Raw genomic sequence first — 12,264 nt, forward strand, 5'->3', positions numbered from 1 at the left:
GGCCATGGGCCATAGCTACATCCATGCTGCATGCACGTTACTCCTACCTCTGTCATGGGCGTTGGTGGTGGGCTTTCAGCCTTCAATGCCGGGCCCGAGCGAGCTCTGACCTCGAGCCCAGGCCGTGCAAGAGGGCCGGGGAAGCGGAAGGAGTCCGACGTGGCTCCATGATACGCCTCGCGCTCAAGTTATGTATAGCTGCTGGTCAGCCGGCCGGTGCTTTTTTTAATTACAGGGTACAATTTAGATACCCATAACACACGCACACTTATTCCTCTATAAACGTACTTACGCAAAGTCTATTCGTGTAAGTATTTCGAAGACTAAGTCGGTAAACTTTTGAGATTGATAAAGTTACCACAGACATCTCGCTATCGACGGAAACGTCGCCCGCATGCCAAAGTTTAGAATATTTTTTCCCACAGAAAGTCGAATAATGAATCTAAAATACTACTAACATTCGTATAACCACCGGTAACCACCAGTCTAGTGTTTTGCAGCCGGCCGGTGTTGACCGAGGGATTCCACGTACAGAGACGCTGACAGTCGGATCGGATTCGATCGCTTTTCGCCCTCGGCGGCGGCGAACGGCGAGGCCGCATGCGTTTCGCGCAGCTTTCGCACGTGTGACGTGTCGTCGACCAGCGGTCCTGACCCGAGGAGGAGCAGCAGCAGCAGAGGGAAGCTAATAAGATCTTGGAACCACCTCAACCGTCGCGAGCGAGAGCCGTGGTAGCCAGGGCGCCGCAACCATCGGAGCTCGATCCGAGGCCACTGGTATACCCACTAGGCCACTAAGCAGCAACCGTACTTTTGGTGGCTTACGAGGGATAAGGGCATAAGGCCAAGGCAAGAATGCAAGAGGGGCGATCTGTGTTTTCGAGCGACGGCCGTCTGCCGTCAGGTCATGTTCCGGCCTGCTATTTGGATGTGAGCGTTGGCATTGGCATCGTACTTTTTTACCTAGGAGGTTTGTTCAGAGAGCTAAATTCCTGTCATATTAAAAAAATCTTATTATTTAAAATTATTAAATAAAATTTAAATATAAAAGTAATTGCACAACCCCTAAGCTAATTCGCAAGATGAATCTAATAAGGTATATTAATTCATGATTAATGAATTAATTTATAATTAGCGGAGGGTTATTTTAGCATCACTGGGCTCATTAAATTTATCATGCAGCACTCGTATGTAAAAGGTTTTGTAAATAATTTTATTTAATATTTCTAAATGATAAAATTTTATTAGAGGTGAGAGGTCTAAATTTTAGCTTCCGGAGCTAAACGGGACCGGACGACTGGGGAGAGGAGGGGAGATCAGAGGTGGTCCAGTGAGAGCTCATCATGGCAGCCTGAATCTGAGGAGCGTTGTTTTGAGCTCGGCACCCAGCTGACTGGCAGTGGTCCGTTCACGGAGCGTCACATCCCACAAGTGCCGCGGTACAGTATACACGAGCACGTGACGTCGAGGGTGAATCCACCGGTGACGACGCCATGGCCCAATTGGCCGTGCAAGTTGGGTGGGGCTGCTGCGCGCGGGGAGAGCGTATTTTTGCGGGGGCTTATCCGAACAGCAGCCATGCCTGCCTTGTCGAGGGGCTCCATTCCTCTACCTCGAGCCGTTGACCGCAAGCGCAGCAGCTCTGCCTGCTCTGCTCCGCTCCGTGCATCGTGAATGGGAATTTCGCAACTCCAGCCTCCGGGGGAGGTGAGCAAGGGTTCGTAAGGATCCGTTTCTAAGGACGGAATCGGATTGAAGGATGGTATCGGATCGGAAATCTACAAAAATAGATTTGGATATTTTTAGATATCTATCTTTTTATTTCCTTCCAGTTTCCATCTTCTATGATCGAAGCGGATCCGATATGCATAACACTAGGCTAATTCAGAGACGAATCTATTAAATCTAATGAGTCCAAGTGTGCTACAGTAAATATTATTACTAATCATGGATCAATTGGCTCAATAGATTCGTCCCGCGAATTAGCTCTATAGATTCGTCTCGCGAATTAGCTCTGGACTTCTACAGTTAGTTTTATAATTAGTTTATATTTAGTCCTTCTAATTAGTATTGAACCATTCGACGTGACAGGATTAAAATTTAACCATTAAAATCCAAATACCCACTAATCGGTATCCGCGGTCAAGAAATACCCTGCGATTGCGAGCCGGCATGCTCGTCGCTCAGATTCCAGAGCTCTTGGCTCTTGCTTGGTCTTTGACTCTTTGGCTCAGGATGAGTGAACTTTTCCATTCGCAGTGAACTTGTGCTGTCCATCGGAGGGTTGACCACGTGCGCAATAGAACTGAATGTAGAGAGGAATTGTATGATGGACCGTGCGTTCTGAATTGCTAGACGAACACCAGAGGGATGACATTTGTAAGAGTAACTACAACTGGATTATCATTCTGTATTGTTTGATAAGATCTTTAGATCGGTCTTTTTAACCCTTGTTAGTTTGTCCAACTAGCCTCGCATTAAGATTCTAACACATTTTTCCTCCGTTCCAAAACTATTCATAGCTGTTCCTAAACATATTATATACTCTGTGTACATAATAAAAATCATATAAATATAAAGTCGAAATCATCAGGGGTGAAGCCACTGTTAAACTGATTCTGGTGCACAGCTCAAGGGGCTCACATGTTTTTCCGGATTATATGGTGAATATAAGCTTGGTTAGTGGAAAAAAAGAAGTTTATCCTGCTACCGATGCACCAGGAACGTCCAACCTGTCATCACCCCTGGAAGGATCTACAATTTTAACGGGAGGAGTACTTCCTTGATGCTCGTCCCTCTTCTAATGCTAAGAAAGTACGTGATTGTAAGTACTCCAGCAGATTACCAAGTCAATACATATTCCTAAAAATTTTGGTAATCATCAAAATATACCTCCCTCTAAAGAAATTATCCTTTACTCTTATACTTAAGTAATTGGGTATTGGCAGTATGTTGAAGCAACTATTACACAAAAACACAAAAGTTATTATTGGTAATGAGAGAGAAAGATTAGATACACGATATAAGTAATCTGCTGGAGATACTCTTGCGCTCTAAGAAACCTCTCATGTTACAGCAATAGCCTCTAAATCAGGCCCTCCAAATGATAAATTAAGGCTGCCTCTATTTTTTAGGGCTTCCAAATTTATTGCAACTCTAGCAATAGATCTTAATTCTAACTTATAATAGAGAGCTCCTAAAGACCTTCTAGGAAGGGAGAGTGAAGAAGGGGCTTTGGAGTCCTTCCCAAAATAGAGAGCTAGTAGACGATCTGTTGGAGTGCATTTTTTATTTAACTCTGTCTAGAGGGTCTGCAAGAGTCCCTCTTATTCCCCCACGTACCCCTCTATTTTATTAGTTTGTTGTAGCTAATAAGTGAGAAGTTGAGGAGGAAATTTTAGGCTGAGTCCAGTGGCGGGGGAGATATTTCCCCGCCATGTCAGCTCTCACCCCACTCTCATCCCACCCCTCCAATGCACAGGCTATAGTGCCAGCTCTCACTTCTCTCTCCTCCACGTTAGCTTTTCTTTTCCAGATTTAATTATTTCAACCTCCGCGTGGACCAATAGAAACACGTCACGTCACTCCCGCCCCACCCCTCTCGCTTGACGCTAGCGCGCCGCCTCGCTCCCGCCCGCCTCCCGCCCCCGTGCGCCTGCCAACGCGGGCGAGAGCGGGGCGACATTACCTGCTCCCGCCCCGCGGGATTGCTCCCGCCTTCTCTCTCCCTCCCGCCCGCCTCTCGCGCTCGCTCCCGCCTGAGCCGGGCCAACCCCCCATTGGCACCAGCCTTAGAGGTCCACTATTCACAAACTAGGAGGGCCGTCGGAGAGCTTTATTCTACCTCCGTCGGTACTTTATATTTTTAGATATGCTATGGGACGACAGTCCGGTTGGACTTGTTCTGACAAGATCGAAAATTCAGGTGATTGAACAGTCGCAGCGTTCTGTCCTCTCCTCTACCTTTATTTTCCACTCGGACCCGAATAGCATTGCAACACTTTCAGTATTTTCTTTGTCCAAGGATTTCCAATCTTAACCTTAATCGTTGAAGTTCAGCCTTGACCATTTCTTTGTCGTTATACTAGCATACCGCTTGCAGTTACAAAACTAAACTAATATGAGGAAGTACTAGAAAGCACCGTTGCAGATTTGGCATTTAAAGCGTGATTGATTGGATGCAAATTTTTATCCAGCCAAAATCATAGCAAGCTAACATATTGGCTTGCTAAAATTAAGGCATGCCAAATTGTCGGCAAGAACTTTAAATACTCAATTGGTTTAGTGCTAACCGATACTTTCTTCTCTTCTCTCGTAAGGTTTAAAGGGTTTCTATTAACTTGCTATAATTTTGATTGAAATGATCAATGTTTATACATAAATTAATTGGTAGCCAAATTTTATCGGCATATCTTGATTTTAGCATGGCAAAAATGGTAGCAAACCACGCAGGCTCTTAGGCCTAGCCCATTACACACAGTCGCTCAGTCTGTCGCTGTGCACGCAGCGCGAGTAACAGGCACGAAGAAAAGCGCATCCGGCCAAAGCCAGGTCTCTGCCGTGATCCGCCGCGAAGACGAGCGCAGGAAAGTCTTGGAGGATTCAACAATCGCGCCGGCTCTGTATGTGCTTCGCCCCCACCGTAATCCATGCCCGGATTAATTAACTAATAATAATCGGCCTGTCAAAAGCGAGCGCCACTCAGTGATGGAGCGCAGCAGCCAGTTTTTTAGGGCGAGGCGGGCGGTTGGCTGCTCGGCCCAGCTAGCCCGTGGACTTTTCCTTTCCCGTCGTCAACAGCACACACCTCCGGACTTGCTCCTCCCTCTCCTCTTCCTCTCTTCCTCCCCGCGTTGAACCGTTCCACCCGCCGCCTCCCCTCCTCCGCCGCCGCGGCTACAAAGCCCCGTACGGCCCGCTCCGGCTCGTCGTCTTCCCCGCCGGTCTCCGCACACATGGACGCGTCGTCGGGCGACCGCTCGTCGCCGCGCAGCCGGCAGCTGCAGGGCCCGCGCCCGCCGCGGCTCGCCGTCAGCAAGGACTCGCACAAGGTCAGGAAGCCGCCCGTCGCGCCGCAGCGGCACCACCACCTGCAGCAGCAGCAGGTCGTCCAGCAGCAGCAGCACCAGCACCAGCACCAGCACCAGTACCAGCAGCAGGCGCGGCAGCCGGTCATCATCTACGACGCCTCGCCCAAGGTCATCCACACCAAGCCGGGGGACTTCATGGCGCTCGTCCAGCGCCTCACCGGCCCGGGCTCCACCTCCCAGGCCCAATTCGACGCCGCCGCCGCGGGCGCGGGCCCGTCCTCCGACGCGCCGCCGCAGCCGGCGTCCGCGATGGAGTACGAGCCGCGGGAGTTCCTGCTCTCGCCCACAGCCGCGCTCTCCCCGGCCGCGCGGCTGGCCGCCATCGAGCGGTCCGTGCGCCCGCTCCCGCCGCACGCGCCCGTCCCGCCCTACTACGGCGGCGCGGCCGGCGACGACTTCTTCCTCCCCGCCTCGGCCTCCGCGGACCTGGACGGCTTCGCGGCGGCCCTCGGCGGCGCGCCGGCGGGCTTCCGGCCCGGGATCCTCTCGCCCGCTTCTCTCCCTCCGGCGGCCTCGACGGGGCTCTTCTCGCCGATGCCGCTCGACCCGAGCTGCCTGTCGTGGCTGAGCGAGCTGAGCCCGTTCCTCCCCTCCGCCGGCACCCGCGCGGAGCAGGCGCCGCCGTTCGCGCCCAGCCCGCGCAGCAGCCTGCTGCTGGCCACGCCCACCATGCCGTCGCCGGCCACCTTCTCCGTGCTCGAGTTCTTCAGCAGCAACCTCCCGGACCTGTAAATCCCCGTTCATCATTAACGACACACCCGTTCCTCCTGATTTCATTGATTGTTTCTTCGCCGTCCGGTGCGGTGCAATTGACACGCACGAGAAATCATCGAGCCATCCTTTCCGTGCCCTGACAGCCGGGTGGGTTAATCCAATCACTTTTACCGTCTCGCTAATTTGGGCGATGAGCAACAATCACGGAGTTGATGAGATAAAAGTGTGGTTACATTTATTTGTTCTTTTTTTTATTTTTGTTAAAGTCTATTGTTAGATTTTCTTCCTTTTTTTTTGCCCTTGTGTTGGCCGGGTCAGTAGGTGAGAGAGAGAGAGAGAGAGAGAGAGAGAGCAAGTTGGGCTTGGACAGTAGTGGTAGCTACTGATTCATTAATTAATTAGCTGGAGTAGGAATTTTTCCTTCTCAAGTTTTCTCCGTTTTCAATGGATTGAAATCGTCAGCTGCAGGTAGGTAGAGGCTGCTAATGTTCTTCCTTTTCTTGCCTTCGTTTTCTTTAGTTCCTGGCGATATAAATATGCTAAACCTGTAAAGAAAGGAGATGATGACCGGTCGTTTCATGGATATGTTCTCATTTTCTTTTCCTGCTCACTCTTAACTACGCGAGGGCTAGTTAGTGTGCGTCTCACTGCATCTCGGGGCCCACCTCTTGTCTCGACCATTCAATGTTTCGATGCCATGTTGGGTGGTTGGAATGATGGGAGGTGGCATAGAAACTGATTACCGTATGGAAGTCGACACCGGCCCATCGATGCTCGCCGACTCACCGTCACCGTCGTTGAGCTCTGCACACGAGCGAACAGCGAGTACGCCAGCTCGGCCTACGGCGCCGCCGGCCTTCCCTAGTTCCCTGCCACCACCGGCGGCACGTGGCGCTCCCACGGCACCGCGCGCCCGTGCTGTCGGGCTGACCATGCATCGCGCGCGTTCGCGCAAGATGAGGCGTCAGAATGTCTTTTTTGGAAAAAGGCGTCAGAATGTCCCCGGGCCGAACTCACTGGTCGACTGGTTGCAGAATCGCCGCTCTGCTCTCGAGCCTCGACCCGGATTCCCTGTCTGCGCCTCTTTCTGTCCTCAACTCCTCTCTTTCTTCCCCCAATTTCTCAAGAGCCTAATCTCCAGGTCCTCCAATGCGGCGTGATTTTGAGGAGCTCCGGCCAAGAATGGATCTCATATTCCCATTGACGTCGACGAAGCCTGAGACAACCTCCCTAGTGCCTTGGAGTATCCAATCGTTCGAAGAGTGTACTTCCCAAAATTTTATGAAATGTTATTTGTGCCAAAAAAAACCTGAATTTCATTTTTATTATTTTAAGTGGGTGAAATCATAAAATTGTTTTACAAAATAAGTGAAAATGTTTCCCTTCCAGTCTTAAATTCCTAGTAAATGAGTTCTGCATAAACAAGGTTCAAGCGTAACCGCAGGATTCATTTATTTTGACTTCGAAGCAGTGAATTTTAATTTAGTCTTTGATCCCAGTTCTAATCGCAATAGAAAAACCTAAACAACTAGGCCCAATCCAATCCGCTGGACAGAGTGACCAAATGAGCCCGACCCAGCCCAGCAAACCATCAGGCCCTCTCTCTCTCTCTCGTGAAGTCATCTCATCATCCACACGCCTAGCCCAATCACAGGAGGCCGACACCGTCCAGCCCAGCTCTGACAGCCGACAGCGTAAGGACGCGTAGCCGTGACCGGCGCCTAGCCTATGCCTGAGAAGGTAGTGAGTTCCCTGCCAGCAGCTCCAACGCGTCTTTGACCATAGATGTGTGTGGTTGCCAGCATCTCTCCGAACATGCGATCCTTGAGCCAGTCTCCCGTGCCAAAAATATGACCATCAAGATGGGCCGTGTCCAGACCCCATATCTGGCTGCCAAGCCATTCGATCCACCCACGAACCGAAATGCCCCTGCGCTGCTTTTCTAGCTCTGATCTCAGGTTCTGAAATTTATTCCGCAGGCGCATTGAGTATTGGCAAGTACGTGAAAACAGTATGGTTTCTTTAAAATATGGTAGCAGCTGCGGGAGATTCTCTACGAGACTTTGTGGAGATAGTCATAAACAGACTAGCAGTAATTCTCGCTCGTACGGGTCTACCCTTCAACTATTACCTAGTTTCTGCGAGGATGGTATGTTTTGACCTCGTGTGTAAATTCTCATAAAAATGTAACTTCGGAGGGGCATCTGATAGAAAATGTCATTTACAACTCTGCGGTGCATATTTTTGATACTTATGAAACGGCTTATGAAAATGTCCGGTGTTTGTAAAATAATAGTTTTTCCCTTTTACATCCACACGTGTCATTATGTGATCGGGAAAGTAACAAGATTAATGATGATAGATTGCATAGAACTCAAGCTTCTGCAAGCATGGTATGTTTTGACCTTGTGTGTAAATTCTCATGAAAATGCAACTTCGGAGTGGCATTTGATGGAAATGTCATTTCCAACGCTGTTATGTGTATTTTTGTATTTATAAAACGGCTTATGAAAATGCCCGATGTTTAGAAAATAATAAAATTTTCTTTTACATCCACATGTGTCATTATCTGTGATTGGGAAAATAACATGATTAATGATGATATATTGCATAGAATTCAAGTTTTTATGTTTACATGCATCATTATGTGAGATCAGGAAGTTAACTTGATGCTAAAATGCGTACCATTCAAGGTTTTCACACTGTATTATCTATGATTAGGCTGCAGTTTCTGTAGGTAATTTAGATTCTTAAAGTCGAAGACGGTCAGTTCCCAATAACGCAAGAAGCCTCGAATCGCATTCAACTCAAAGTTTTTTTTAATCATTTTTAACCTGAATGCCTGAACCACTGAGACGTGGACATGGACTCTCCCCCTACCTAACTGAAAAGGCCCTCACATGTCACATGTTTTAATTTTTAATTTTACTTTGCGTTAGTTGCATCCCGGCCACATGGTTGGAGCCAAGAGAACCTCCAGCGAAGCACCATTCGAGTTTCCAGCAGCTATTCTATCGCAACCCTTTCACCACCCGCAACTCTTTGAACAGAAGATGAACTGAACAAAATACTCCATCCGTTTGAAATTATTACTTATTTTAATTTTGCCAGATTAATTTAATCTAGAAAAGTAAAAATAATTAATATTAATAATTTAGGAATGAGGCCAAATACTGGAAGATGAACAGCCACATGCAAAATACTTCAAAAATTAGGTGGGCACATGCCAGAAAACAAAGAAAAAGTTCTTTTTGATGACAGTCCACCGAGTTCATTCATTCGCGCTGCCGTCCCGGATCGTCAAAGCAGGTCGCTTGCTTACCAAAAAATGCCTGTTTCTTCTTTCTTTTTTTTTGAGAGCAAAAGAAAAGAAAAAAAACTTGCTTTAGGAAGCAGCCTACCGCACGGCCACACCACACACCTGACACCCCTATCCCACCGACCCACCCCACCCAACCCCACGTCCCCACCTCGAAGAAGCTCCAGCCCTCCAATTGTGTAACCAAAATCTTTCTTTTCCCCCAACAAACCATCAAATTAATCGCACCACCGGCCTTGCTGCTACAAATGCTTCGGCCATAGCTATCTTCCTCCTTGGATCTTCTCCTTGCGCGTTCGTGCTCGCGCAGTGCTGCTCCTCTCCCCCTTCCCCTTCCCCTTCCCCTACCAGCTGCTGTGTCTCCTCCCTTTGAGACTCCCCTCCCCTCCTCTAATTGGGGAGCGAGCATTGTGTCAGTGGATCCCTGAGGTGCCGCCGCTGCAGGGCCCGGTATGACGTCGACGGCCTACTCGCGGCAGTCGAAGCTGCCGGGCGGCGGCGGGGAGCGGCGCCTGCCGCCCCGGCTCATGCGGGGCCTCGCGTCCAAGATCGAGCCCAAGAAGCTCGGCGTCGGCCTCATCGCCGGCTGCTGCCTCGCGCTCCTCACCTACGTCTCCCTCGCCAAGCTCTTCGCAATCTACTCCCCCGTATTCGGTACGCATTTGGTTCGGTTCCGTTCCGTTCAACTCAATCCCCCCCCCAGCTCGAGCTTCCTCGCTGATCTAACCGGAGCCGCTCGATTCGTCCTCAGCCAGCACGGCCAACACATCCGCCCTGATGCAGAACTCGCCGCCGACGGCGTCCAAGCCGTCCGTGCCGGAGACGGAGGCCATCCCGCCGCAGGAAACACTAGCTGGCGGCGGCGGCGGAGGTAACGCCGTGGATCTGCCGGAGGCTGCGGGGTCCGAAGAGCCCGGCTTGCCGGAAGCTTTCACGAGAAAGGATATGCCGGGGGCGGCGGATTCCGATGAGCCCGGCTTGCCGGAGGCGTTGAGAAGAAAGGACGACGGCGAGAATGCGGCGGCGGCCTCGGAGCCAAAGCCATGTAAGGAATCTCACCTCTCCGCTTTCTCTGATTTTTTTTTCGCGCACAACTTTAAATGGAAAGCAGAAAGAAGGAACGAAACAGCATTCTTCCAGAAATTTAAAGCTCTGTACTTGGCCTGAATGGGTGCGCCCAGCTAACAATTTTGGTAGGAATTGATGGAGAAGCGCTAGATCTGATGCGTTTCCATGCTCAATTCAGCTTCCAAGGAAGGGGAAGGGGAGCAGAAGCAAAATGGCGGCGCGGCGGCGGCGGCGGGCGAAGGCAAGATGACTTGCGACGAGAACGGCGTGGACGAGGGCTTCCCGTACGCGCGTCCGACCGTGTGCGAGCTGTCCGGCGACATCCGGGTGAGCCCGAAGCAGAAGACCGTGTACCTGGTGAACCCGTCGGGCGCCGGCGGGTTCGACGAGGGCGGCGAGAAGCGTCTCCGTCCGTACGCCCGCAAGGACGACTTCCTACTCCCTGGCGTGACGGAGGTGACGGTGAAGTCGTCCCCGTCCGCGGCAGTGGCGCCCCAGTGCACGAAACAGCACGCGGTGCCGGCCGTGCTGTTCTCCATCGCCGGGTACACGGACAACTTCTTCCACGACATGACGGACGCGATGGTCCCGCTGTTCCTGACGGCGTCGCACCTCAAGGGCGAGGTGCAGCTTCTGATCACCAACTACAAGCCATGGTGGGTGCAGAAGTACACGCCGCTGCTGCGGAAGCTGTCCAACTACCCCGTGATCAACTTCGACGCGGACGCCGGCGTGCACTGCTTCCGCGCGGGGTTCGTGGGCCTGTACCGCGACCGCGACCTGATCCTGTCCCCGCACCCGACCCGCAACCCGCGCAACTACACCATGGTGGACTTCAACCGGTTCGTGCGCGGCGCGCTGGCGCTGCCGCGCGACCGTCCGTCGGTGCTCGGCGAGGAGCCCGGCATGCGGCCCCGGATGCTGATCATCTCCCGCGCGGGGACGCGCAAGCTGCTGAACCTGGACGAGGTGGCGGCGGCGGCGGCGGAGCTCGGGTTCAACGTGACGGTGGCGGAGGCGGGCGCGGACGTGCCGGCGTTCGCGGCGCAGGTGAACGCGGCGGACGTGCTCCTGGCGGTGCACGGCGCGGGGCTGACGAACCAGATCTTCCTGCCGACGAGGGGCGTGGTGGTGCAGATCGTGCCGTGGGGCAAGATGGACTGGATGGCGACCAACTTCTACGGGCGGCCGGCGCGGGGCATGCAGCTCCGGTACCTGGAGTACTACGTGGGCGAGGAGGAGACGAGCCTCAAGGACAAGTACCCGCGGGAGCACACGGTGTTCAGGGACCCCATGGCGCTCCACAAGCAGGGGTGGCAGGCGCTCGCCGAGATCGTCATGAAGCAGGACGTCAGCGTCAACCTCACCAGGTTCCGGCCGTTCCTGCTGCAGGCGCTGGACAAGCTGCAGGAGTAGGGGGGGAGCCTTCCTCGGTCGGCGACCAACCAGCCAACCGGAACGAGCAGTGCAGCGGGCACCCGGCACACGTACGTACGCGTAGACGAGCAGAGCTGCTCAAAAAGGGGAAGAAAACTGAGGGGGAGGCTACTACTACCGCTACAGCTAGGAAGAAAGGGAATCAGGGCAAGGATCTTTCTTGTCCTTGATGCATGGTAGATCGAAGTGAGGCGGCTTCATCAAATTGGTAAATTGGTTTGTGTTTTGGTTTGTAACATCTTGGACAGTGCACTACATACACTACACACGGAAATGTTATGTTCATTTTCTTCTCGCTTGTTCTTCACTTGGCATTCTAGTGGTAGTTGAGAGTTCTTTTTTGCCCCCTTCAAATGTGATCATACTGTCCATAAGTTAATCGAGCCAATTGGTGACTACAGCTGTGCCGGCATTCAGTAGAGTTTCTGCATGTGCTACAGCTGTTCATTCCATCTGCCTCTGCATCTGAGACTATGGTAGGCTGGTAGCCGTCGGTGAGCTCCAAGGTCAGAGCCAACCACATTGGTCACCCAATGCTTAGGGCCGTTTACCGTGTGAGCTGGTGATTCTTTTGGCATGACGGCGGGAGGGCTAGAAAGGCCCTTTTCGCATTCAGCCAGCAGGATCTGGGACGCC

At 51.9% G+C, this 12,264-nt stretch overlaps 2 protein-coding genes across 2 annotated transcripts; both read left to right on the forward strand.

Annotated features, from left to right (window-relative positions):
* Positions 1-4,421: 4,421 nt before the first annotated feature.
* On the forward strand, positions 4,422-6,249 carry LOC112894729 (protein MKS1-like). The gene has a single exon (XM_025962534.1). It carries the CDS (start codon positions 4,956-4,958, stop codon positions 5,820-5,822), a length of 867 nt encoding a protein of 288 aa, XP_025818319.1. The 5' UTR covers positions 4,422-4,955; the 3' UTR covers positions 5,823-6,249.
* Positions 6,250-9,267: 3,018 nt separating this feature from the next.
* Positions 9,268-12,002, forward strand: LOC112902331. The gene is made up of 3 exons (XM_025971358.1): positions 9,268-9,777; positions 9,875-10,168; positions 10,370-12,002. Exons 1-3 carry the CDS (start codon positions 9,576-9,578, stop codon positions 11,605-11,607), a joined length of 1,734 nt encoding a protein of 577 aa, XP_025827143.1. The 5' UTR covers positions 9,268-9,575; the 3' UTR covers positions 11,608-12,002.
* The last annotated feature ends 262 nt before the right edge of the window (positions 12,003-12,264 follow it).

This window comes from Panicum hallii, chromosome 1 (genome assembly GCF_002211085.1).
Source record: "Panicum hallii strain FIL2 chromosome 1, PHallii_v3.1, whole genome shotgun sequence".
Lineage (NCBI taxonomy): Eukaryota > Viridiplantae > Streptophyta > Magnoliopsida > Poales > Poaceae > Panicum > Panicum hallii.